This window comes from Lasiodiplodia theobromae (assembly GCF_012971845.1).
Source record: "Lasiodiplodia theobromae strain AM2As chromosome Unknown scaffold_44, whole genome shotgun sequence".
NCBI classification, from domain to species: Eukaryota; Fungi; Ascomycota; class Dothideomycetes; order Botryosphaeriales; family Botryosphaeriaceae; genus Lasiodiplodia; species Lasiodiplodia theobromae.
The window spans coordinates 205,880-228,927 of record NW_023336524.1 but is presented as its reverse complement, the minus strand read 5'-3'; the positions used below and the strand labels follow the sequence as shown (position 1 = coordinate 228,927).

Here is a 23,048-nt window from a genome sequence, read left to right as displayed (position 1 = left end):
CGCCTGAACGTGGTCAAGTCCTGGCTTGCTGATGCATGTCCACTGGAATGGCTTTGTAGGTCGATTTCACTTCGTTCTGTCATGGCCAAAACAGTTGATGGTTGACCCTGTATCCCCATGTCATATAAGGATGCGTTGTTGAAGAGTGCTACAGCCTCGTCTGAAAAGTTGTTCTACTCTAAATTTAGAACTCAGTGGGGGCCATTTTGGCGCGCCATTCATCGTCATAGGATAGTCCTCTTCAAGCGTGAGAGGGTTCTGCAAGTATGCATCTACTCAATGCCAAATCATCTGATAATATTGTACTAACCCAGTAATTCATAGCCACTGAAGTACTCGCAATCCTGCAATCACGCCAACCTACTTGTACTTACTCCTCACTCCTCCCCTCCCACATCCTCCGCCTCCACCTTCATCTTCTCCTTCCCTTTCCACTCTCCACCTGCAGCATCACTGCTCCCCTCCCCCACCGATGACTCCTCCTCCTCGTCCTCACGGCCGCGCTCGCTCGGCGGCCTCGTCGACATCCTCGACCTCGGCGTGCGCGAACCCACGCTGCTGCCGCCGCCGCCGCTGATGTGCTTGAAGCCGTTGTGCACGCTGATCTTGACCGCCTTCACCTTCTTCTGGAAGAAGATGCCGACCACCATGAGCAGCAGCGACGGCACCCCGATGCCCAGCCCCAGCCCGAGGCTGGCGGCCGCGCTGAGCTCCTCGTTGCTGCTGCTGCTGCTGCTGCTGCCGCCAACAGCATTACCGGCAGTAGTAGTAGCTTGGGTGGTGGCAGCGGTGCTGGAGGTGGTGGTGGGGATGCGCGATGTCGTCCAAGAAGGCGGTGCAAAGGAGGACGAGATGGCGGGGAGCATGGAGGACGCGGATGAGTGCGTTGCCGCCGCCGTCTGGTTGTCAGCGGTGGGCGCGATGGACGCGTTGCGGAGGCTGGTCATGATCCAGGCGGGCAGGTCTAGCGTGAATAGGTATCCGTTGTCGTCGCAGCAGGAGCCTGATTTTGCTGCTTTTTGGCCTACGGGAAAGAGGTTAACGTCGGTAGTTTAGGACGGGGGATCACAGTGGGACGAGAGAGGGAAGCTCACAGCAGAACTTGTCGTTGTTAGAGCAGTACAGCACGCTTTCATACAGGTTTGGCGTATCTTTGCGGCAGTATTTAGTTAGAAGGGTGCTTTTCAATAGGTCAGTATTGGATGAATGCTCACTTGAGGTACACTTGCTTGCGCATGCGTCGCTCCTCCAAGACTGGTCCGTGCAGCCTCCTCTGTAGATGTAATTCCCGTGCGACGGCGTCGACGGATTCACAGGGAAATAGCACAGCCCATTGTCAAGATACGTGTCGTTCTCGGAGGGGATACAACAGGAGCGGAATGAGACTGTTGAACAGAAATCAGCCTGGTCGAGATCCTATCAGATCCCAGAACCCAAATAACGAAAGATCATAGTCAAAATGAACAAGCGGTGCGTGCTCCTGGATGTGAGTATTTGATATGTTCCTCGAGAAAGCCAAAGAATAGTCACTGGATCACAGCTGCACGGGTGGATGGGACTCTCATGCGTTGATGCACAATAAAAGCGTTCGCCGGACTGTAGACAAAGCGGGGCGGGATGTCCTACGTACCAGTTGATGCATTCGGGTAGGGCACATATTGGTAATCCGTCGCTTTGCTTCCATCAGGATAGTAGCATGTAGCAGCTCCGGTCGCAGTTGCCACCGCCGCCTTCGTCATTGCCGTGTTAACCAAGAACACCACGAGGTATTTCATGAAGAGATTATTCCACTTATGATGGTGACGGTCTATCGCCATTTCGGCGGCACGAGCCTCAGTTGCCGCGCAGCGCAGGGTGGGCGGACGTAGAAGCAGGCAGGCGGTGGCAACGGTGCCGTAGTTACGCGTTGCATATGGAGTGAGATGCAACACTGAAGGATCCCGACGACGGTGTAAGGAGGAAGTGTTGTAGAATCGAAGAGCAGAGAATACGATGCGACGAACGCGGGGCGATAAGGCGTGCGGATGAGTTGTGCAGGGCGATGTTTTGAATAATAATGCGAGCTGGTCTGAGAGCGCGAAGGCAGATGGCAGTAAGACGCAGCCTGCTCTTATCTTCCAGCCGCCACAATAACTAGCGACCTCTTGACCTACCCGGAAATCATGGCGCCAACGGTGGTGGCGAAGTAGCATTTACTGGACACAGGGCGCCGGATAATGCATTGCGCAAGGATCAGGCGGCACAGAAACGTGGAACCTATGTTGTACAGTGTTGAAATCAGCCTTGGAGTCTGCCTACAGCAAAGATACGTTAGAGCTGTAGGATTAGATAGCGGCCCCACGCGGAAACACGGGCCAGAAGGAAGGGGCTTGCAGGAAGGCAACGGGCGCAGCTGACTGATAGTCGAAATCTTGTTCAGATTTCGGTAAAAAGGCAGGGCGATCGGTGGATGATCCTTAGGCAACAAAGATTTTTTTACCGGTCCGTTGCATGGGGCGTTTGGATGTAGGGCAGGACTATAGGCGAAAAGAGGCGCAGTGTGTCAGCTGCTGCCGCCGCGCTCAGACGCCGGACGGCTTGCTGATAGTATTAGGTGTTCCAGTAATTCGCGCATGGGGAAGGTACATGAAGCCAGCAAGCAATCAAGAAAACCGGACGTGGTGTTGCAGGGTGTTCGGGCGGTGGCTATGGCGGGGAGCTAAGATGTCATTTGGCGCTGTAGCCGGGCGCAAACGTGGGGGACCTGCGGAAGCGTGCCGTGTTGCATAGACCCCTGTCCTTGTCGCGTGCCGTGAATTCGTTCATGATCTACTGCTCCTAAACTAGCGGACATTATCTAATCAATACACCAGGTCTGTCGCTTCGAGGACCACTCTCCGATGATAGCGCCGTACTGATTATCTAGAAGACAATGACCAATCTTCTGTGAAGTGGTAGCAGCTTCAGTGGAGAGCATGCTATCCCGCTTCCTCATCATTCTTTGCTTGAACTCGCCTTCAAATCTAGGGTGGTCCGCTTTGATGATGTCGCCGGAGTCTCCTCGCCGAGCATAAGTCACGCCATTTTCTTCTCTGTATACAAAAGCCATGACCGTAGAAGTCAAATAGAGCCCTTTTTGATCTGAAATGTGTTGGGTCGTCAGAAGAGCAATACGGTCAAAACTCTCTTTTGGAACAAAGCACAGGCGAGAGTTTTGCATGAGGCACAGGTCCTCGGACTTCGAAAAAAAGTAAATCCAGCTGTCATCCCTGCCTCTGATCCAGACAAGATCATTGATGGGATTGAGCAAGGGCGACGACAAATTTTCAAGCTCGATTGCGTACGCATCGACGAACAGGCCCACGGGCGTTGGAATTGCTTGCGGGCGGCCGCGGACAGATCCTGCGTCCAACCATCGACTTCCAGTACCTAGAAAGGTTTTTGGGGCCCATCGAAATCCCTCTTCTTGCATAGTACCGTATCTCCAAAACAGCAAGGACTCGGGAACAGTTTGGATGGTCGACCAGAAAACCCGCATTCGGTCGGCTGGCTGAGCCCCCGCAATTTGATCCATATCAAGTGCCAACAAGCTGCCAAGACAGAGAGCTTCGTCTTCGACTACGCTTGTACACCGCCGGCTCAGACCTATGCAAATGTTCGCGATATCGAAAGTCTTTCCTCCAGATGCGAATCTGCTGATCTTCTCAGATCCACAAATATAACTATACATCATCTGAATGTCAAGCCAGTATCCCCATCCTCTTTGCAATGAGAGATGGAACTCTGCTGCTTCTTCTCTGATGCGCGCACATTCGAGGGTTGAATCAGCAAAACGAACCCAGAGGGCTTGACAGAGAGTGCCTTCTTGAAGAGTCCAGAGACGGGACATCCAATTTGAGCTGATAATGTACATGGCCTGATACAGTACCGATCTTCCGGATACTGAAAGCTTTCGCAAAGCCGCGTCAAGCACGAGTACTTTATCAGCGAGTGCATAAGTCTCGCGCATCTTCTTGATAGCTTCTTTCTTCGAATTCCCAGGGGCAAAAGGGACGCATAGTGTATCAATCCAAAAGGGAACAGGCTCCGTTGTTCCCGGATAAAGATTCTGTACAAGGCCCCAGACTTCCCGAAGTTGGCATGCAGGCATTGCATTGGCAATCGGATTTCCCAGCCCATCGGACCACACGTGGGATATTGCCACAAACGGAGTTGTAGCGGTCTTTGGAATAAGCTCAAGAGTCGGCAAGTAGCCATGCGGGTCGACAAGAGACACGAGTGGTATACAGCCTTGCCGAAGTAAGGGACCAGGGTCGACAGCGACAAACTCGCATCCACAGCCTGTCTTCGAGTGAACAGGCTTATAGTCGGCCTTTTTGACTTGACATGATAGACATTGCAAGTTCGTGCAATTTGGATGCTTCCGTCCAGGGACATCGACGACTCGAAGCTGCGAGTAAAAGATTTGGGTCTCCAGTTCAAAGAAGTCTCCCATCGCAAACACAGCCCGGGGACACCGTCCAGAGTGAGCCATCTCCCGGGTGAGCAACGGCATCAGTCCGTGCTCGTCTCGGAAAAACTGCAACCCATTTCCTTCGGCAGGGACGTTTGGCGATTTCCAAATCGCCCCATTGAGTCTTGATTCTAGGTCTTGGTCTACCTGCAGAATCTGTCGGAGTGAACAAAGGAAACCGCCCATGGTTGCCAAAGAAAGCAAGAAATACGGGTCAAGGCTCCTGCCAGGATTCTGTCTTATGAATTCGTAGACTTCGGATGCCTCTACGAGGCACGAATCCAAGTACTGGAAGCCTCTTCGAAAGATTGCTCTATCCAGCTCTTCCTTTTTGGCGAAAGCCTCGGAAATCTCGATCAACTGTTTGGTATGAATAACCGGAAAACCGTTCCGATCAGCGTCGATAAAGTCTGAGAACTGGATGAAGTCTCCGAAAACGGCGTGCAGCAGTCCAAAGAAGAGCCATTCTTGCAGGAACGAGGCAGCTTGCTCACTGGGTCTTCCTTCGGGGCCGTCCAATCCTGTCCAAGTGTGTCGAATGAAGAGCTCATCACGTGTCCAGCCTACACGCTTCGGGTAAGAGATGAAATCACCCTTATCGTATTCCCTCAGGCAGACATACCGCATACATGGAAGAGGCCGTGCCGGGTCGTCAGGCAGCAAAACATGGTCCATTGTGTTGACGGAAGTGGGCGCGTATCGATGGAGTTGGAACGCAGTGGGGTACTGTAAGAAAGCGTGGAGGCCTGGTAAGCCTTTTCATAGAAAGCTGACTGCAGCTCTGTAAGCATCTGCATGTCTCTCTTGATTTGGCAGTCATGACGTAGGTGAGCAGGGTTACACAACGTCTGAGTAGAACCATTTCCTGCTTTACACGTAGTCCCGTATTTCAGGCGTGTTGCACGTCATGCCTGCCTCCCTTATCTTGCACATTCCACTTGGAGCCGCCACATAATCCTACAGCGAGAGAGTTTTTTGCTCAAGAAAGCAACACTTCTGGCTTCCAATATCCAACCAGTGCGGGCTGCCATAACTTCAAAAAGCCTTTCGACGGACTTCTACCGCCCCTCACTGCTCCAGCCTTAAGGTTGCGATGATCACTATTGGTATTGAAGCTGAATGCAATTGACTAACACCCGCCTGAGTGGAATTTAAGCTGATAGGTGAATAGATCTGCCAATGGCAACAACGAATTCTACCATTCTCTGCCCTGGCGCGCCAGATGTACTAAAAACCCGAAAAAAAAGTCCTGACGCGAGAGCTGTGTATGCATCATTTTTAGTGGCAGCCACTATGGGATTCGACTGGACTTTCGCATATACACCCCCCCAGTCTCTGAATCAGCCTTCCATCCCTCCCCTCCGCCACAGTAGCGTTCTACCTCTACCGCGTCGCAATCAAAATTGCAGTATTCCCGAGTACGTACGCCGGCTGCCGCCGCCGCGCAGCGCTGTGGACGGAAGATGTGCGCGACTTGGCCGGTAGACTTTTGACCGATCGCTCACTCCGTCTCAGACTATGTTGCGGTCCTAACGTTAATGCCAAATCTTTTCCATTCTGCACTTCCCCTCGCATCTCCCGTGAAGCTACCCCGCCATCCAATGCTGATCGTGAGATTCTCGAACAGACCCAACCGTTTGAGCTCCCTGTCCGTACACCACTCCGAGCCGCGCGGGATAACATCTTCATCCAACAGAGACGAGCCCTCCAAGAAGGTCGCCATCGCGGCAATGCTGCGAGGGTTCTTTGGCAACACACGCTTCATGCTGCCGAGCATAAACGTCGCTGCCGTGCTGAGCGCCATCACAGCGAGCAGCGCCTGCAAGATACGCGTCGAAGGGCCGTTTTGTGTGAGCCGCAGTTGGTTCTGGAGTTGGCCTGTTCCTTCGAGAATGCCTTGGTCGGCTGCGACACGGTTGACGTTTAGTATCTGCGCAACAATCCGAGGGTACATGTCCTCCACAGCCGACTTTAGTGTTGTAATGTTTGTGGTCAGACTGGCGATCGGGGCCCCTTGCCGGAGGACCGTCCCAAAGAATCCGTCCACGGTGGCAGACCCCATCTCAATGCTTGAAAGGCTCGGTCCGGATACCGGATGGTCTATGTAGGGCATCAGGAGATTCGTGGCGATTCCAGGTATCTCAGCTACAATGGCAAACTTGCGCGAGGCTTCGTTGAGATACGGTTTTGACGTGCGGATTTCCAGAAGATCAGGATGCGTCAGTCCGATTTGTGCGTCAATTGTTTCCAAGTATGGCGTGCAGTGGAGGGCGAGCGCTTTCCAGCTATTGTTTTTCTCGTGATCCAGATGCCCTGCAAGGACAAGGTACTCCGGACAGCGATACCATTCCGAGCTTCTGTCCACCCAAAAAGCGAAGTCTTCCGAGATACCGCCCATAGAAAATGTTTCGTTCGTAGCCCCCTGTATGGCGTCTCCACAACGGGGAAGAAGATCGAAGGGTACAGTCAGGTACCTCGGGTTATAGGTGTCATTGTACCGTTTGATGGTGACCTTCGAAGCATGAATATCAGTGCAGTTTGCAACTGCACGCACTGCGGGGACTGTCGTATGAATTCTTTGATAATCCTCTCCCTGATCCACTTGCTCTGCAAAGGCCACTTGGGAGACTGCAAAGGAATCATATGTCCATCGTGGAAGTTCCATGCCATCATCAAGGACCAGTGTAGCCGCCATCATACCGTCTGTCTGGTAGCTGATTCGATCAGCATTGTCAAAAACGTCCATGTCAAACCGATCAAGTTGCTTTAATCGAATTCCCTTCGGGATGGTAACGTGATCGGCCGTGAAGAGGCCACTGGCGATGATTGTAAGGAGTTGCGTGGACAGCATTCCCGCGTAGATTGCGACAAGGCAAAACTCCCTTCTTTTCGCCGCTTTCCAGCATCCATAGAGGCCAAGAATGCTAAGGTAGTTTTCGTCGATAGTCCTGTCGCTTGGAGAAAAGCCTCGCTTCATGTTTAAAAAGGGCTGGAAAGTTTTCAGTTCGAACTCAAGTGAACTGTACAACAATCCAAATAAGACAAGTACAGTTGCTGGAATAAATCGCCAAGCATATTCCGCATACTGATAGTTTGTGAATGTCACAATCCCATTGTCCCGACGGCAGATCTGATACAGAGCTTCCAGGGATGCGATGAGTAGGATAGCGCTGCCGAGGATGCACATTCTGCCTGTAGTCGTAATGATGAATGGGTAGTACCAGAAGGACTCACTCTCCTCGCTAGAGCTTCCTTCCATCTGCACGGAGTCGGATGTAGTAATTCGCTGAATACAAAAATCACTAATTGTTTGAGTGTCTGTGGCAACTAGTGTAGTGTGGAAGGTGTCTGTAACAAGCTTCTCCTTAAGTGCTTTCAAGGTTGAGAAACTAGACCTGGTGAAGATCTCCATGAAAGCTCGGCTGCGGGCAAGAATGGTAGCAATTCCGGTGATGGTTCCAGGATCTCGCGGCGTAACGGACCGTCTGGATACATAACCAAGAGCGAGGCTGTTCGAAAATAGCAATGAAAGTGTGATCAGAGCTGTCCATACGCCATAACCGTGCAATTGCAGTCGGGTTTGTGCTTGGATCTCCGTAATGTTGAATTCTTTGTTATCGTCGACGAGCAGATGACTGTTTGCGATCTGTGCCGTAGAAGTGCTGTAGAACTTGGTAAAAGCGTCTCTCAGCAGACTAGGATCCAGGAGAGAGTTTGGTGCCCAAGGGCGCAATATTTGTGTTTTGTTTACTCCATTGATTGCCGCAAAGAATGCGTCTGAGATGTTTCGAGCAGTTAGGTCGCCGAGTTGTCGATCGTCGTATGGGTCTCCTATCTGCCAGATGCCAGTTTCTAGAGAGTGGTTGTACAGACATGTCATGTTTGCGGTCTGGATTTTATATCTTGGTTTGCAGACAAGATATGTACCGTTTGCATTTTGAGTAGGAAACATTGTGTCGTCTTCAATGACATTGGCAAAGAACCCAAACACGAACCGATAGTCGTCATCGATGCACTTTGTCTGTGGCGATGAGTCTGCAACGGCGTATACTAGACCGGATGACTCTCTCGACTCTGTGTAAATTGATGAACATGAATCCGAGGACAAATTGACAGACATGCCGTTGGATCCTATCGTTCCGATGTTCATGTATGATGGCAGTGGGTAGGTCTTTACGTTTCCTTGGGGGTCTTCGACGGTGTATCCGGTGCCGTCCACAATGACTGTCGTACCATCCGGATATAATTCACGGAACGTTCCCGAATCCGTCGCCCACACCTGGTATGAACCGGGGATTTGGGATGCGAGTTCACATTCAGCGTACGCGCTAATAATCCTTACTTGGCAAAGATTGTTGACAGTGGAATCATCTGTTTTACAAAGTTAGTATATTGGTATGCTAAGATGACCTGACTAATTAACCTACTAATTCGAGACGGTGGAATTTCAGTAGCGTAGGTGCTGGTTGTGCCGAAAGAATAGCTCATGTTCAGAGTCTCTATGCCAAATACTCGTGCTACGGGCTTTTGGCTGACCATTGAGGAGTTCAAAGACGAGCCTGAGAATGATCTCCCACCCCTTGTAGCCACCGGCTCGAGAGCGACATTGACGTTTGCAGCGGTGAAAAGACCGGTAGACAGGATAATTAAAAACTTGTTGAGTATGGTTCCAAGAAGTGCCAGGACTACTTGAATGTCTTTCCTCTTCAGCGACCTTAGCAGAGCCGTGATAAGGTCTGGGGAAACGTAGTCAAGTAGCACACTTCTCTTTGCAATCTGGGGTTCTCGGGCCATGAGCGTCCATGGAATCATCAACCTTGCGCGATAGTCGACTTGAGACCACAAGGTAGAGATCAAAGTAAAGACTGGCGAGATAAGTTTGCTGTTCCCGAGCTATGGGAGCCAACTACTTACTTGCGGTGGGCGCGTAATGCCAGAAAATATAATCAGCCGAACGGACTGTACAGATTCCCTTGTGGGTTGAAGAATACCAGGCCAGTATGGCTAACGCAACAGCTGCTTGCAGGTAAATGCAGGCAAATCCGATAAGAGTGAGGGGTCGAAGGAAGACGGGGGACCAAAACCTATTTGGCTTGCTTTCCTGAATTTGCTTGGCGTGTATCGCAACAGCAGGTAAAGGCTGTGCGAGCAAGCTTGCAGTCTCCGATGAGACTAAAGGTTGATCCAACTGCATCTAAAAGGGTGCGTACTCGACGATGCTTGACTTTCTGGCAGCTCAAAAAATGAGGAAAAAGGGATCCAGAAACCAAAGGCACTGTGAGCTGCAATATACATATGCCCTGATTAGTTCCAAAATCCTACTGATATGTCCTTTTTCCAAAGTCTAAGCCACGTTGCACTGCAGCCGGTCAACACGTATCTGTAGCATGCTGCCTTAAGGTAAGCCATACTTTTGTTTTTCTACACCTTTTTCGTCACACCCCGCCCAAATGAGCTAGTAAAGACCTACTATTCCCTCACCTTTATGTAACTGGAGCTGACGAGGCAGAGGATCAAATGACTACACCATAGTTGAAAACTAACCGTAGGGTGGTGAAAAAGTCGTAGTATCGTATGTTCAAGAATATGAGGCTTTGATTTGTAAACCCTAACTCATTGCAGACGAGTCGCTACCATCTGATAGACCATCTATTTCAATCTAAATTTAGTTGTATATCGCGCAGAGTCAAGCCAGTGTCATCCTTCAGCGCCACCGCTTGTGAAGGATACGTCAGCTCGAGAACCTACCTACGTAATCAAGGCTATGTACATGCACCAGTTGCTAAACGGGTGCATCGAGAAATATCGAGAGGCTGTGCATATGTAGGAATGGGGCCAGGCTGCAATACTCAAGCCTTGTCTCAGGTTGTGGAACCAACACATTGGGGAACGATCATCCAATTCACCCGCTGCTATGCAGTAAGCAGTTCAAGATGGCTGGCTTACTATGAGGCCTTGGCCATCTAGAATAAGCTTGCAAGACTTTCCAGCTGTGCGACACATCTGCAGTCTTACCGCGAAGGCAGCCTCTAGAATGGAAAAGAATGAAAGCGAGTAAGTATGAACTTGAGACGATTTTGCGCCTTGTTTTTGCTCTCAGAAACGCGTGTTGGTGTGCGAAAATTGTGAGTCAATTTTGATGCATGGGGAGCAGCTGCAGCTGATTTTATTGTTTCGTGTCGCTGCGACCGAATCTTGGAAGCTAACTTTGTGCCCGCCGGTTGAATGCTGTCGTCGGCGATAATAATTGACGATAACGCCAGGCAGTTAGCACACCTCTCCGTTAGCCATACAACTAGCAGAAATACATCTCCTAGTTAGATCTCGAGCCCATTCGAGCCGCTATCTACATGTATAGGGTGGTCATGCTAGTAAAATCAACCCTGCTGCCATCTAAACTTTCACATACCATTCCACATACAATCTCACGCGCACTACTTGCTTCTGCCGCTGATGGCTACCGCCCACTTCCTCATCGTATCCTGCGCATACGTTCCTCCAGCCAACTATCCCAAAACCTGCGCCGTCATCGCCGCATTCGACACGATACCATAACGAACAGGACCACGCGTGACAGGGCTCCCAGCAAATACGTCAGATTTGCAAATCGAAACAAACCGCGCAAATCAACCTGCTTTTTCATTTTACTTGACCAAGTTTAGCCCCCAATTTGCAAATCAAATCTGGAACCGTAAAAAGGCAAGTAAATGAACATGTAAAATACGTTATAAAGATAAGAGAATGTATATATGCGGTATAAGAAAGAGGATCCTAGCGAAAATATACGTCGATTTAGTACTTTTTATTCTCTTATACATTCTTATATAAATTATAGTAATTGCCGGCATAATGTTGAGAAAAATACGTTTTATAAGTACTAACTGTTTTAAAAAGTCACATGTCTTATCTCTAGCCAATAGATAAGAATAAGCAGGGGTACGATAGGGGTACTAAATAATTTAAATAAGCCAGTATTAAATCAAACAGTTAGCTGGTAATTTGCAATTCGGCGTGGAAATATACTTGAACTTGTTTAATTTACTTACTGGGAGCCCTGACGCATGAGCTCCGGAAGAGAATGCTGGGCAATCCCGCGGCGTATCGGTCTTCCAAGGCAAAGACTCATCAGCTACCCATGTCTATACACCATCGCGCAGGAAGTAGCGGGCTGGAACTCACCACTCAGGTTCGGATCACCGGTTCGACGGAGCTTTATTTCGTGCTTCTTCAGCTTCGATGGCGCATGATTCGTGCGTAGGTCGACAGGGTGGCCAGTGCTGATGATGATGCACTCAAGGTTGTAGGTTTCATAGACGAGACGGAAATGCCTTTTGGCTGCTCAGACGTTGTAATATTGGTGTGTCAATGACGTGGATGGGGAACAGAGAAGGGAATGGGGACCTTTTCGCCATCACCCTGTGCCTCCATGTCTGGGGAATAAGCGTCGAGCCTCGAGCTCGGGCGGAGCAGTCGTTGCGAGACTTGGGCAGAGAAGGCTTCACGTCGCTGGAGGATAGCGCTCGGATGAACACTGAGGGGCTCCGCTGATTGAAGAATCAGGAGGCGTTGAAGATTGAATCTGATCTTGTGGTTTGTTGATCCCTTGCCGGTTATGGTTCAATTCCCCACAAGCCAAGTACTCATGGCCCGTGTGTTAAGACTCCACGGAATACCTATATGAGCCAGGCCACCTTCCGAATGGGATGTGGAAAGTGGGGGCGCGGTTCTCCTATATTCTATAGCATTGTGCCACTCGTCTCTCCGCTCATTTGGTAAACAGCATCTTAACCATGCCTCACTCGCAGCAAGCACCTCGCAGGGAGACCAGGACGGTCAAATTGATCGACGAGAATGACCCGTCTGAGGAAATCCTTCCGCTCAGCAACCTAGACGCGGCGTATGTCAAGATTTACCTCCCCATAACCTCCACGTACAAGCTTGGCGACAATGTCGATAAGGAGGTTGTCGTGTCCAACCTGTGCGAAGGATTCCGCCGGACAACAAAGGAATACCGCCACTTGGGCGGCTATATTTACGCAGACTCGACAGGGAAATGCTACGTCAAACGGACCGCAGCCCACGGTACTCTCACTGTCCACATCAACCATCTCGAAGATACCGAATTCCCCACCTACCAAGAACTGGAAAAGCGGGAGTTTCCCTTTTCCGAGCTCGATGAAAAGCACCACATGCCGCCAGATTACGCCATAGCTGCCGACCCAAATCTGGGCAGAGGCTTCCCAGTTGCAAAAATCCAACTCAACTTCATCCGCGGCGGACTCATAATCGGCACAGCCATTCACCACCAGTGCGTTGATATCAAAGGATTCGACGTGATCATGGAGCGCTGGGCAGCCAACACTCGGTCGTTGTTCACGGGTGAAGTGCCCCCACCATTCGACCTTGGCTGCCTTGACCCGGCACCCTTCTGCTCCACCACGCCATTGTCGCCAGACCGCTTCGACGACGTCCAAGCGAAGATAAAGTCGTTCAAGTTCACCCCGGTGCTCCCGAACACCAAGACTCCGCCCTTTGAGCAGGCCCATACCATCTTCCACATCCCACTGAACCGCCTCTCCCAACTGAAAGCGTCGGCCAAATGCGAAGCCGGCAAATGGGTCTCGACAAACGACTGCATCTCGGCTCTCTTTTGGCGGACCATGACGCGTGCACGGCTGCCGGACAAGGACGACGACGTGCACTTGCATCAGACAGTGAACGTCCGGGCTTACAACGACCCGCCTCTGCCCGAGGCCTATCCCGGCAACACGCTGAGCGTTTCGTGGATTGATTCGACCGCAGCGCGTCTGCTGCACGGCAGCACTTTTGGCGAGCTGGCGCAGGATGTGCGGGCAGCAGTCGTCAAGTGGCGTTCGCCGAGTATGATCAAGGATACCAAGGACTACCTCGCATCCTTCCCCCTGAAATGCGTGCGGCCGACTTTCGCTTTCTCAGCGGGTCTCTCTACGACTGTGTCGAGCTGGGGCATCGTGTCGGCATACCAGACGCATGACTTTGGCTTCGGCCCACTGAGTGCGTTGCGTTTTGCGACCGATACGTTGAACAACCTGTTTATCATCTATCCGAGGAGGCCCAAGGCGGGAGATGGAAACGAAGGCATTGAAGTGCAAGTGATGATGGAAAAGGACGCAATAGAAAGGCTGAGGCAGGACCCGGAATTGCTTGAATGGGCGGACGTGAGAACGTTCTAAAGCAGATCAGGAGGGTTTCGCAGTGATATCTATGTAATCATCCAACCAATCTCTCATCCCGTCATCCCAATCAAGCAGCCGCGCCCCCCTCGCTCTCCTCCGCGATTTTGACCGCGCGCTAGGCGCTTCTCACTCCACTTTCCACTTGTTAGCTATAACCTTTCACGCTAGACATTCGATCTATCTCCACCGCACTTGCTGCTCCCGTCTCTACTAAGAAAATGCTGGTTTGGAATTCCTCCAACACTTCATCCGTGTAATCATGCTTCCCAGTCAGCACGTAGCAGCTCGGCTTTGTCTGCTTCCTCCCGCAACCACACAACGAAATCCAACAAACAGGGCATTTTTGCCGTATGGATTTGTCTCTGCTGGCTTGATTTTGTCCAACACCGGTGGTGACAGAATATCGAAAAGCAACTCATCTTGCCCTGGTTACGATCACGCAGGTAAAGTCAATGCACATTATCAGCTCTGCCGTTCTATAAGTTCCATTTTCCCATTTATGCCATTGGTTGGATTCGGCGGACCGTGATCCCCAATGAGTCTCTCATATAAGACTACCATGGGCTGAAAGTGCCAAAAAACTCAAACGCTGAAAAAGTGAAACGAAATGAAAGAATTAGATCCTCCAAGGAGGGAAATCCTGATTGAAAACCAAGAAAGAAAACCCTTAGCATTGCTTTGTATGACCTCCACGTCAAGCCAAGGACTTTGTGAAACCCCACCATGTTGTTTCGCAGCATGAAGCTGAATGAAGGCATGTCGGACCCATGACTTCTTTTTTTCGCCTGGCTCTGTGACGCGGTTTCCTGCAATGGACAACCAGACCGAATCTCGAAGTGCAAGTGTTGTTCCGCTGATGCGTGCCCCCTGAGAATTGAGGGTCACTCCGCCCAACTACCTCGAATTAGAATTGCCGAGATCTGCTGCTAACCGCTGAAGATGACTTCGGTCCATCAGTCCATCAGTCCATGTCTTCTGCAATCAATTCCCTCAGCCTCGTGACTTCAACATTGTGAAGGCCTTGGAGTATTTGCAGCGCTGCGTACTTGTCGGCTCTTCGTTTTCCTACTGCGTCGATCCAGTGGTAGCAGTGCATGTAGAGCACCTTCACGTCTCCATACGCTGACGCAATATCCAACCTCTGCAGATTCGTTACTCCGATGAGAGCATCGAAGGCTGGGAACGCCCATTCACCTACGAAGTACGTGAGCTTTTGCACCTCGATGGACCGGATCCAGGACTTTGTATGAGTTTCGAGTGTGTAAAGGAAAAAGAGCATAGCGCGCCAGCTGTCAAAGTAGAAGCGGCTTTCCGAATAGAAAATTGGTGCGGCCTCTGCATGTGTCTTCCGGTCCACCAGAAGAAGTCCTAGAGCCAAGGGCTCTGGAAGCTGGCGCCTGCGATAAGGAGAACGGGACCAGGTACGAATACAACGAACACAGTGTCTCAGGCGCTTTGGGCCCTTTGCCGCTTCGATATACAAAGGATTCTGCTCAATAAGGGCGAACTCGTAGATCGTGTTCTTGATCTCGCCAGGCAGGTCTGTCCAGCGGAAGATATCCGCCTTGGTGTTCTTCTGTTTCTTCTGAGTTGACACAGGAGCCGTTCGCTTACGCTTCTACATGAAGTGAACTGTCAGTGATTGAAATGTCTTTTGACGAAAAGATGTGGGTGTGAGAGCGAGATATTTTTACTTGGAAAAGCATCTCGTACCTTAGTCATTTGGCTGAGTGAGGAGCTATCGACATAATAGTCCTCGTCCTCCTCGGCGTCGCCCGCAAGATCTGAGGTGTCGGCCTGTGCCTCATGGTACGAGATCCGAGGGATCTTGCTGATCCGCGCGGACCGGCGGGCGCTCATGGTTGTTGGATGGAGGCGTGGAATCGGAGCTGCTTCTCACCAGCGTTATGAAGATGGATGGTGTCAAATGACTGTCGATGCAGGTGAGGTTTCAGTGATGCACCGCCACTGGCGGCGGCGAAGACAGCCAGGCGTCCAAGCAGCAGCTCGGAGCTGCAACGCTGTCAGGAAGCCAAGCGATGGAGGAAGGTGAGTTACTTAGCGTAGATGGGTGAGGGTGCTGAGGTAAGGAGGACGGAGTGGCGAAGATCTTGATAAAAGCACTGAAAAGTCTTGGCAGCCAGAATAGGAAACTGCCAAGCACGAGCCCTCGTTATCGGGCGCAGCAACCGCCTGCGCACAGACCCGGCGCTGTTGTGTAGTCAGACCTGCGCTGTGCATTTTTGTTCTAGAAACCTGCACGCATAAGTAGTAATTATAAGTTAGCTCCAGTTACTCTCAAAGACGATGCCGCATCTCCCGAATTTGATTTGCGTGGTCCTTGTCCGATTGCTTTAGCTCTCCTCTTCCATGGTAGCGGTCTAACGTAGGTACACCAAATCCCCTATCACATTTAACTCCCTCACTCCATCATTACATGCGTGTTCAACGCATTCCGAGATGGCAAAATAACCTTCAGACTCCTGCATGCCGCGAGTGAGGTTTTGGGCCAAAGTCCCGTACGCTACCAGAGACTGAGTCGGGAGCCTCGTCTGCCTTCGTTACTTGGAGATGCGTACGCACCAGTAGATTGCCATCAGCAGTGGAGGAATCACCACAAGATCAGAGAACAGATTGATAAGTCCACGCTAGGAGTCGCAAGGCCAGAAGAGGGAGTATGACATGGAAAGAGCGCCGAAGATACGGAGGGTCATGAGCTGTTCAGCGGCCGGTCGCGATCGTGAAAGACGGTAGAGAGCGAGACTGAAAAGAAAAAAGGTTTGATTTCTTCGTTGACGTTAGGTGACGTAGAATGTCGCAGGTGCGATGATACCGTCCAGACCTCGCATCCAGTCACACACGCAAAACACATCAGGGTGCTAGCCAAATAAACGACCACATTGCAAAGGCAATCGAATTCCAAAGAGACCCAGTATTCGATAGGTCACAACTGGAACAATCGAAGGAAGATGCTCAAACTCGGGTCCGAAGGTCCACGAAAGACATTGTGCACACCACCAGCTGGCGTGAGGTTGCTTTTTACTAAATGCGGCACCAGATCGACCTATCACAGAACTTACCACCACAACACGGCCAAGGTCTCTCCTCATGAAAGGATTCACCGTCTTCGCTTTTCCTTTTTCTTTTGGTGCTCAGTGGTGCAAATATACCTTTTGTTGGCTTGGTGTGGAGGGCCAGAGTGTCTGTGACCGCCTTCCGTGACTTTTAGCTCAGAATTCCAAGCCAGAGGGATCGCACGATGGCTTTACGGCATCCGTCAGGCTGCTTCATGTAGGGAAACACAGAAGAGCCTGGCCAGATGGAAGGACTTACACGCCGGTGTGAATAAGTACTTAAGACTCGACGGAACCCTTATTGCAACACCTTAGTAGAGAACCTCGAACGCTAGGGCCAGAAGAAGCTAGTCTACCCCAGAACCAACGATCCGAATCACTAATGCACGTCGTTCCAATCGCATTGGCGTTCATCGCCATCACGGCCCATGCACTGCCAACTCCGCCATCGGATGGACCTGATCTCGGAGGGCGTGTAGTGGACAGACGTATCAACATCAACTGGGCGCGGAGACCCCCGCCCAAGGTGAGAACTCTCTTGGCCGACGCGGAAATTTTTGATAACCTAATTTCCTGGGGTACACCGTAAGTAGGAAGAAAGGCGGCAGTGGCTTTTGTTTACGATCGTGCTAATGTCAAGCATAAGCTTTTCCAAGCGAAGTCCAGCGCAAAATGCCCCTGCTATTCTCACAGATGGTGCGGATGATACGGCCACCGCGTACTCGGCCGACACTTTGGACACCGCGGGCACCACAGGCCTTCCAGACACCACCGACATTGGGGACACTGAAATTCACACGGAACTTGTGGGCTCTGACGCCTCTTCTGGCTCTGCGGACACCGCGAGTATCACCGACGCAAAGTGGTGGTGGGACCGCCGGTGGCTGTCATTTGACAATCGCAAGCGAGAGACCAATGTACCTCTGAAGGGGAAAGAAGCTGGCGGTGAAAGCCTTTCCGCGGACGCTGCTGCGGACGTTCCGATCTTCCTGTCTCCCCAGCGCTCTGCACGTGCTGACAAAGCGACCCCCGTGGACACCGCAGACGCCGCTGCAATTACCTGGGGGTGGAATTGGAGACGCACTCGTGCTATCCCACCCGAGACCGTGGAGCGAGCTGGAGCAGCAGTCCCGTATGAACTGGCCCGCCGAGGCAAGATCTGTTAAAATCCAAGTCACGTGAGGGGAGGAAGTAATTGGGTAGTCGATTGATTAGTTAACTAAGCCGTGGGCAGCCGGCACCTCGCCTGATATAGCCGACTGCCAAGGCACTAGCCCTGTTAGTCATCAGATCACGAGACCATTGACCCTGCTACATAGTCTGATACTCAACAAGATCTAGTAAGGAAAGCGGATAGTACTTTAATACGCTCCGGTCATGCTGATCTTGAATGCAGCACACATATCGGGAAGCGAGCGCAGTCGGATCCCGACGCTCCTGAAGCTTCTGCGGAGGCTGGGGAGGATGATAACGGAGTTCCGTATAACCCGCAGCTCTACACTCTCGAGTAGGTATGAGAAGGTATCAGCAGTTCTTTGATTACGCATCAGTAATGCTGACCTTAATTACAGGGCACATGGCAAGTAAACACATCAATCTCTACAAGGACTCTAGTGACGGACGCTCTTGCAGATACAGTGACCAAATCGGCTTGTTGCGCTGCCTTTGATGATTTGGAGGACTATTGCGTGAAGAGGGGAAGTCTGGGTCAGACAGCGTTTAGATGTGCTGTTGGTTTGTCAGTGGTTAAGGGTATCATGGGGTGGAGGTCAAGTATCTTTTGGTGATTCGGTGCGGACGTTACTGTTTTCTGCGGTTGCCTTTATATCACACGGACCAAGATCAGGTTGGATCTGCTAGTATATTCACTCATTTGGAGAGCGGCAGACGCACTGTTTTCTAAGATAACATCCCACTCTTTAAGCATCTCCCGTGAGACGTTCTGCGTGACATAGACACACTCTCAAGGCTGACACGATCCTCCACGTTAAAAAAAAGAAAATAAAAAGAACATCGCCGAAGCCTCCAAACCCAGCAATGTCAGATAGATTTTGTGGCAGGCCCATATAACCGTAGAGGTTCAAAATGCAAGCACGCACATCATTATAAGAGCCTCAAATACCTTCACTAACGTCGACATTACAGCAACAAGTGAATTCAAAATATGTCATAGCGCCTATTAATGACTTCTATTATGAATGAATTACGGTAAATTTGGTCGTTTATCAAGAAGTCGAGTGACCTCCCCCCTCCCATCTCTCCTCTGGCGTGACGAAACTTGTTGCGGACTTATTCCTTACTTTGCTCAAGCCCAGCTTGTTTTTCTTCTTGCTGCATAGCTAAGAATTTTTTGAGACAGGTCAAAGTGTGTGGGTGCTGATGACCAAATTCCTGCACGAAGCCGTCATATGCTCGTTGGAATAGCTCCTTAGCCTCGCCGTACTGCCCCTGATTTCGTAGTACGTATGCTAAGCCATTTACGCTTGCTAGAGTATGTGGATCCCGTACGCCAAGCTCTCCCTCGCTCCCTTTTAGCGCCCGCCGGTATAGCTTCTCCGCCTCGTTGTACTGCCCCTGTTTACGACGTAGCACGGTTGCTAGGTTATTTACGATTATTAACGTATATGGATGCCGTACGCCAACCTCTTCCTCGCTCCCTTTTAGCGCCCGCCGGTATAGCTTCTCCGCCTCGTTGTACTGCCCCTGTTTACGTAGCAAGGTTGCTAGGTTATTTACGCTTATTAGTGTCTCTTGATGCCGTACGCCAAGCTCTTTCTCGCGTCCTTCTAGCGCCCGCCGGCAAAGCTCCTCCGCCTCGCCGTACTTCCCCTGATTTTGTAGCACGGTTGCTAGATTATTTACGCTTACTAGCGTCTGTCGATGCCGTAAGCCAAGCTCTTTCTCGCGTCCTTCTAGCGCCCGCCGGCAAAGCTCCTCTGCCTCGCCGTACTTCCCCTGATCTTGTAGCACGGATGCTAAAATACCAAGGCCGCTGAGTGTTTCTAGGTGATACAGCCCTGCTACACTCTCTCTAGCTGCTACAATCTTTCTTGCCGTTATTTCCGCCATATTGTAGTCCCCTCTCTTCCACATATACCACACAACCATTCTGAGAACCCAAGTGGATGCCTCCAGCAACTCGTCGGCCGCTAGCTCAGCGTTGAGAAGCCACTCGGCATGCGGAAGCAGCTGCTGGCAACGCGACCAGTTCTCGAACTCCCCATTTGGAAACTCACGTGCCATGAGCTCAACGAATTCCCGCTTCCACTGTTCTGAGCCGCCGGATGACGACAGCCACACTTGGGTGCAGAAATGCACGAGGGCATGCATCTCACACGTATCAGGCTCGGCCGTTGCGGCTATGAGCGAGTACGCCTGCAGGGTATCCAAGTCCTCGTTAAACATGGCATAAGCCTTCTCTTCGCAGCCTGGCCCCTCCGCGGTTCTGCGAAACTCCTTAAGTATCCACTCTGGAATGCCTTGGGGGTTGAAGAAGCTCATAAGCGATAGCAGTTCGGCAGCGGAGGGCCGCTCTTGTCGAATGCGCTCGAACGACATCTGCCACGTCGTCACCACGGAATTTGATGCGCTCGGGTCCCGACGCAAGTCGCCTGTATCCTGATTTAGGAGGGATTCTTTCTTCTTGTCGTTCGCCCGAAATTCGGACAGATAAGCCGTTATCGTCATGCGATATCGCCGGTTGATGTAAGCAGCAGCCTGGGTAATTGTGAGAGGCATGTAATCGAGAGAATAGAGCAGATCCATCGCATCATCTTCACTCGACGTGCCCTGCAGCTTGTCGGGGAGGAGTTTATTGCGGAGAAGCTGCATGCCTTGGCTCTTATCCATCACGAACACCTCTCTGATGTTTTTGTAGCCTCCTGCTAGCGTGGCTGCCGCATCCTTATTCCGGGAGGTGAACAGAATCGTCCCATTGCAACTTTGGGGGAGGTACATTGCCAGCGATGCCGACGCGCCTTCGATCGGCTCGCCCTGCTTGCGCACTTGGGATGGGAAGAAGATTTCGACGTCATCGGCGTTGTCTACGATCATTGTCCATTGTCCGTTTGTCTCGTCGCATAGCCAGGCGCTGACTAGCCCTAAATGTCCGTCTTTGGATCGTGTCGCCCAGGAAGCTTGAGTCTGTCTGCGAGGGCTTCGTACGCATCTTCAAACCGCTGCTTGGTGCTAGCGTGCACCCAGAACACGAACCTGTGGGGTGTCGTATCGCGAATGTTGTAGGCGTATCGAATGGCTAACTGTGACTTTCTTCGCTTCATCAGCACCGTGCAGATGTTCGGGAAGCGGACGTTGACATACCCTACGCCGCCAAGGCCAACGAGCGCCGCGCGAGCGCCTGGTCCCGCGCACATGCGGTGGATCCACGCTAAGGTCTCGGGCCGGTCCACGAAGTCAGGGTCTGGATGGAACGGGATGTTGTCAAAGGGCTCGCATTTCCGGTTAGAGCCGTCTGTAAGTCTCTGTCAGTTACGGAGTGCTGGCGTTCGGTTGGCGCATTCGCCTTGCCCGGGTGATGTCGCCACCCGAGCTTGAGTGTCATAGACTCACGCGAGCTGTCACCGCTGTTGCCGAAACTGACATTTCCGTAGGCGATTCCAGAAAAGTTCTGGCCGCCGTTGATTGCGGAGGTGTTCGAGATGTGTTGAGCACGTAGTGGAGCGTCGTCCGCCATGGAAGAAAATCACTGCCGTTGCATTGCTTAGCGTTGAGCTGCACTGGTGGTGTGGTCAACGGCAAAAGACCTCGCCAGGCTCGGCAGCGTCAGGATTATATCGTATCTATGACTCACTAAATGTGGTGGCTTGATAGCTGAGATCATCCTTGCAATGATTTTTGGGGGCTACGAACTATATCGCTGGATTCGGCAGCAGGGACTCTTCACTGGCTCTAAAATTGCAAGGCGGGTTACACAACTGCTAAACTACCAGGCATTGTGAGATCATACGGTACGCGATGATTGGTTGCAACTCCGCAGCATTGCCTCAGCCGAAGTGGAAAAACACGCCACTGTCTGAGTACGGCTTATTGCATACCCCAACAGCTGTCTTCGCCTCAGCCTCGTCTTAGCCAAGGCACAACACGTCAACTTTCCCCAACTCCTTCGGAAGCTGTCTTTTTCTCGCCTTGCTGGAAGGCATCCTTTTGTCCTCGTTGAAACTGCCTTGTCGTCGCCATGGACCCTCTCAGCGTCACAGCCTCTGTTGTAGGCATCACCACGGCAGCTCTTCAGAGCGTTCAGTCCCTCGCCACGGCCATCGACAATATCAAAGGGGCTCCCGACACTGTTCAGAGCACCAGCGCCGACCTTCAAGCAGTCCAAATAGTTCTGCGAGAGCTGGATACCGCATTACGAAACGATCCCTCGCAGCTCATTTCGAGCAATGCAATTGAGAGTGCTATCAAAAACTGCAATGGAGCATGCGAGTCATTTCAATCGAAACTCCAACAGTGGACAAAGCATTCTACGGAAGAAAAAACGGTTTGGAGAGACAGGTTGAACATTGCACTGTTTCAACAAAGCAGGATCAAGGCTTTTACGGGCCAGCTCAACGGGTGCAAAAGCACTCTCAGCATAGCACTTTCTACAGAGAAACGGTATCTTCCTTCCTCCTGTACTATACTTTATCAATATTTCTAACATGTAATTAAAGGATTGCCATGTCCCGACAAGACGATCTATTGAAGAATGCGATTCTTGAAGCCAACGAACGCTTTATCCAGCAAGAGAACGTCCAAGCAGACAATCAAGGGGCGGAAATAGAGCGCAGTCTGCAGCAACTCACGCTACAAGGAAGCACTGAGCCAGGACATGAGTCAGATCAGACCATACAGGAGCTACGTCAAGAGCTGGAGAGACAGAAAGCCATCAACGCTTCCTGCAAAGAGATGTGCGACGAAGCCCTGGCGAAAACGGTGTATGCACGCACAGGACAGAACATCAAAGGCGTCAAGGCAACAAACTATGGCACAGCTGTGACAGGTTTCTATAACGCGTCTGAACAAGAGTCGAAGATTCGTCAGGATATCTCTGGTATCACCGCCGATAATTGGGGTATAGCAGTTACTGGAGTCGCGAGGGATGTAGATTTCAAGTCATTGCGTCCAAGCGGATCAGGCGGGGGTGGGCTGTGATGAGGAGCCTTTCACGTCCAGAAGTGAGTGCTTTACTGGATGAGAAGGTGCCGCGAGAAGTGCGTGAGCCCTCGTGTTTTGTGGCGCTCCCCGCAGCAGGGATACATTACCTAT

At 51.3% G+C, this 23,048-nt stretch overlaps 6 protein-coding genes across 6 annotated transcripts; 2 read left to right on the top strand and 4 right to left on the bottom strand.

Moving 5' to 3' along the window:
- Positions 1-377: 377 nt before the first annotated feature.
- LTHEOB_11082 (uncharacterized protein) lies at positions 378-1,817 on the bottom strand (the record flags this gene model as incomplete). The annotated part of the gene is made up of 4 exons (XM_035507799.1): positions 378-1,024; positions 1,095-1,151; positions 1,215-1,385; positions 1,631-1,817. The coding sequence occupies 4 exons, from the start codon at positions 1,815-1,817 to the stop codon at positions 378-380; spliced, it is 1,062 nt and encodes a 353-aa protein (XP_035366835.1).
- A 4,191-nt stretch (positions 1,818-6,008) lies between these two features.
- LTHEOB_11081 (uncharacterized protein) lies at positions 6,009-7,343 on the bottom strand (the record flags this gene model as incomplete). The annotated part of the gene is made up of 1 exon (XM_035507798.1): positions 6,009-7,343. One exon carries the CDS (start codon positions 7,341-7,343, stop codon positions 6,009-6,011), a length of 1,335 nt encoding a protein of 444 aa, XP_035366834.1.
- A 4,939-nt stretch (positions 7,344-12,282) lies between these two features.
- On the top strand, positions 12,283-13,704 carry LTHEOB_11080 (Transferase; the record flags this gene model as incomplete). Its single annotated transcript, XM_035507797.1, has 1 exon — positions 12,283-13,704. The coding sequence occupies one exon, from the start codon at positions 12,283-12,285 to the stop codon at positions 13,702-13,704; it is 1,422 nt and encodes a 473-aa protein (XP_035366833.1).
- A 964-nt stretch (positions 13,705-14,668) lies between these two features.
- LTHEOB_11079 (Short-chain dehydrogenase reductase sdr protein) lies at positions 14,669-15,567 on the bottom strand (the record flags this gene model as incomplete). Its single annotated transcript, XM_035507795.1, has 2 exons — positions 14,669-15,325; positions 15,421-15,567. The coding sequence occupies 2 exons, from the start codon at positions 15,565-15,567 to the stop codon at positions 14,669-14,671; spliced, it is 804 nt and encodes a 267-aa protein (XP_035366832.1).
- Positions 15,568-17,163: 1,596 nt separating this feature from the next.
- LTHEOB_11078 (Leptomycin B resistance protein pmd1) lies at positions 17,164-18,368 on the top strand (the record flags this gene model as incomplete). The annotated part of the gene is made up of 5 exons (XM_035507794.1): positions 17,164-17,366; positions 17,428-17,913; positions 18,101-18,121; positions 18,178-18,288; positions 18,353-18,368. 5 exons carry the CDS (start codon positions 17,164-17,166, stop codon positions 18,366-18,368), a joined length of 837 nt encoding a protein of 278 aa, XP_035366831.1.
- A 1,567-nt stretch (positions 18,369-19,935) lies between these two features.
- LTHEOB_11077 (uncharacterized protein) lies at positions 19,936-21,474 on the bottom strand (the record flags this gene model as incomplete). Its single annotated transcript, XM_035507793.1, has 4 exons — positions 19,936-19,952; positions 20,018-20,928; positions 20,994-21,252; positions 21,351-21,474. The coding sequence occupies 4 exons, from the start codon at positions 21,472-21,474 to the stop codon at positions 19,936-19,938; spliced, it is 1,311 nt and encodes a 436-aa protein (XP_035366830.1).
- Between the last annotated feature and the right edge of the window lie 1,574 nt (positions 21,475-23,048).